Source organism: Drosophila miranda (genome assembly GCF_003369915.1).
Source record: "Drosophila miranda strain MSH22 chromosome Y unlocalized genomic scaffold, D.miranda_PacBio2.1 Contig_Y3_pilon, whole genome shotgun sequence".
NCBI classification, from domain to species: Eukaryota; Metazoa; Arthropoda; class Insecta; order Diptera; family Drosophilidae; genus Drosophila; species Drosophila miranda.
This window is the reverse complement of record NW_022881625.1, coordinates 7733044-7736676: the sequence shown is the minus strand read 5'-3', so window position 1 is coordinate 7736676 and position 3633 is coordinate 7733044. Positions and strand designations below refer to the sequence as shown.

General features: G+C 48.9%; 1 protein-coding gene across 1 annotated transcript; it reads left to right on the top strand.

The window, feature by feature from the left end:
• LOC117194472 lies at positions 1–2101 on the top strand. Its single transcript, XM_033399038.1, has 4 exons — positions 1–34; positions 1404–1561; positions 1644–1855; positions 1945–2101. The coding sequence occupies exons 2-4, from the start codon at positions 1493–1495 to the stop codon at positions 2045–2047; spliced, it is 384 nt and encodes a 127-aa protein (XP_033254929.1). The 5' UTR covers positions 1–34; positions 1404–1492; the 3' UTR covers positions 2048–2101.
• Positions 2102–3633: the final 1532 nt, after the last annotated feature.

Below are 3633 nucleotides of genomic sequence, written 5' to 3'. Positions count from 1 at the left end.
TCTAAAACTGTATTTAGCACGCGCGTGTTCTCAAGTAAGTTCACACATATTTAAAGTGAAAAATTTCGCATTTGCCGCACACACGAACACACGCACGCACACACAAACGCCGGTTTTGTGAACTCACTTGACGAAAAGAAAGAGCGAGAAGAAAAAAGTTGCCAAATCAAAATGGTCACCGAGCCGAAGTCCGTTGAGCCCAAGGTCAGCACCAAGGAGGCGCAGTGCCAGTCATCGGACTGCGAGACTTCCCAGCAGGAGCCGGTCTCGCAAGTAAGCAGCCCGAAGGGCGCCCGTGTGGGGATCTTCAATGCCGAGGACTTCTTGTCGCGTGGTCAGATGAACGACAAAATCAACATCTTGCGTTTGCCCACCAAGCCGCCCAACGGGGTGCGCCAGCGCTCCGTCTACACCAACAACCCATCGCCGGTAAGTGAAATTCCAAGCAATAACGTGAAAGTTTCTTCAATTTTCAGACATTTTGTTTTACAAAACTGCCGCATCATCGCGCTAGCAGGATATCAACAGCGAGTTAACAGCCGCCGCAGTCTTAACAGCTGGGCAACAGCAGCATTGCCACATCACCTCATTGCCCTCTCCTGTTATTTCAGACCTTCTTATTTTCCGTCTCGCTCTTTTCCACCATTGCTCTCTTACTTTCCGACTTTAATATTCGAATTTTCCTTCTCTATTCCCCCCCTCTTATCTTCTCTTCTAATAGTACTCAAAATAGTTTGGTTAATTTCTATAAAAATCAAATGCAAATTGGGAAAAACGCACACACGTATGTAAATACATATATGTATGTATGTATGTATATGCATGCAATAACAGAATGTCGACAGAATGTTAGCAACAGTTGCAAAGTCATTCGATTTCTGCGCTGATGACACTTTCTCTCGTATCTGTCGTTTTGTCTCCTGCCGGTATTCAATTATTTTCTGGCACTTTCACTTCCTCACCTCTTCATTTCCTTCCGGATCTAACTTCCGCTACTACCACTCGCCTTCTCATCCCCCTCCCTTAGCAAGCAAGCTTGCGTGTCGGCATGACTGGGGGGCAGCTGTCCCAACGCATGAGCAACATCTCGCTGTCCTCCGGCACGGACTCCGTGGGCCACATGGATCGCGGCAGCAGCTCCAGTCTCGCTAGCAGCGCCACCGTTGGCACCAACACCATCACCAGCGGCATTTCCAAGGAGTGCGCCAATTACCCCGTCGGCAGTCAGTCGGCCCGTCCATACGTCCAACTGCCGGGCATATACATTTCCAACCCTCCAAAGGGCGCTACAATGCCACGCCCACCTATGGCTTCGACAACGAGCAGAACTACGGCCTGGTAAGGGGCTCCTGCATATCTGTAAATCTAGCCGATTCTATGCTCAATCTCAGAATTCCCAACAGTTGCCGTCTCCAATGCCCCCTCCACCATACGCCTTGGCACGCGTGAGCAGCACACGCAACTTCGAGCTCGAGAACCACACACCGCCGGCATGTCCCGGCTCTGGACCCATTGCCATGACGAACGGCACCATCCAGTTGCGCCTCCGCGATGGCGTGCGGTGTGTGTGGACGCCCCCAGCCCTTGGCTCTTCGTTAAGACCGACCCCTAATGTTAATACCTTTGACATGACTCTGGAAGAGGCGGTGCGCGTGCTCAATCAGCGCAGCATGGTGGCAGTTGCAGCACGCAACGGATTTCGCATCACCCAGGCAGCCGATGGCCTGGTGAAGGTCACTCGTGTGGACAACAAGTGCTTGATTCGCACCAGTCCCGGCAATGGATCGGCCACTTTGACCACACCTGGCATCCACTGCACTGCCTCTCTGGGCAAGACCTCGCATCTGTTTGTTCGGTGAGTGTCAAACCGATGCTCTCAACCTCCCCCTCCCCCTCGCCCGTCATCCTGCTCTGCTAACTTCCGTTCTGTTCTGTCCTTTGTAGTCGCAATGAGAAGCGCATGCACTTCGATGGATCCTGTTTCATTGTACGCAACGCCGGACACTCCGCCGGCTTCAATGAGAACAACCTGCTCATTGTCTACTGAGCGGCGTTCGTAGTCCGGAGATAGGAACGGCGCAGTGGTAGCCCATCCCACACGCACACACCCACACATGTCAACACATTTCACCTGGAACACATACATAGACACCTACAGCAGCACACTTGAGGGACCTTGACGTGGAGAGAATGATTCAGTTAGGATCCCGGAATTTAGGAATATCAAAGTTATCAAGTTTGAAGTTTTAATTTGCTTTCGCCCCAACAAAAACCACTACAGAATACAGAATAACAAAAGTGTCAACACGATTTTAATTGAGTTTAATTAAGCCGCAAAGTAAAGCCTCTCAGCACTCTTGTCTGTGGACCGACCAACAGAAATTTAAAATATTTGCGCTAATCCACTTGGCATTGGCCTAACAGAAATGAACAGCTGGTGCCAGTCCAGGCCTCTTCAATGGGCCAACTTTCGGATAAAAGAGGTTCGTGCCAAAGGCTTCAAATACTCGTATTTGCTGGGGCCAAAGTACGTACAATAAACTCGAAGCAATCCGAAGAGCAAAGTTGCGATCTGGAAATTTATGGATGGCGAAGGCCAAAATGTTTTGCTGTAGGCCCAGGCCCAGGCTGAACCCATTTGTTGGCCCAGCTCTGAAAATGTCACATGCTCCTCACACCCACAGGTACACCCACACCCTGTGTGGTCTGGGTCTTGGCCGTCTGGGGCCGTCTCGGCCGGATTTGTCTGCGCCAAAGTTCACTGACACTTTCATGAGTTTTCTTGGGTCGACGAAAATAGTTTTTCCACATTTCGCATTCGACCGAGTGGAAATGAAATCCCTTGGAGCATAGATAGAATATTTCAGAGCAGTGCTCGCTGCCAAAAGCTTACTGTTACACATTCGTTCTGCGAAACGAAATCCAGTTAATTAAAATGTGGCAAGCAAATAATCAACAAGTAATTCAAACTAGAAAAAGACCACAATTCTGCTTCCTCTCTGCCTTTGCCTGCCGTAAATGGCCGTCCAATTGGTAATGGCTCGACAAAAATCCCACATTCATATTTACGAACCATAAATATGGACTCGTACTACCAAAAAAAGGAAAGGAAAAATATAAAAGGAGGTTAACCAATTTGTTCGCATGCGGCTGCTGTATGTGACAACAAAAGAGGTGGTGGAGCCGGTCAAGGCATTGTAGCTTTTTACAAATGAGTTTCCGTATTTCATTCGGATTCCATGCATATTGCATTTTCTATAAATACAGTATTTGCCAACTGTTCTTTTTTATTTTCACTCTCAAACTGAGTCAATGCAGTGCGTGGGCGGAGGTGCAGATGCAGCTGCAACAGCAACAGCAACAGCATCGGGGTGGCAGCATCAGCACCGAAAATAAATTTCAAATATGTCACAAGCAAAATGAGATAGAATTTTTAGGCGAATATTCGCTGTGCCATGCTGCGTGGGCAGCGATGGCCAAATGCAGGGAAGTCAATGCGCTCTAGCCGAAAAAGTGAAAGCCAGCATCAATCATGTGAGCAGGCGAGGGGATTATAGTTGTCAATCGATTCGCAGAAGTCAGGGTTGCCTACTGAACTGAACCGTTCGACAATAGTTCTCTACGATCCAGACT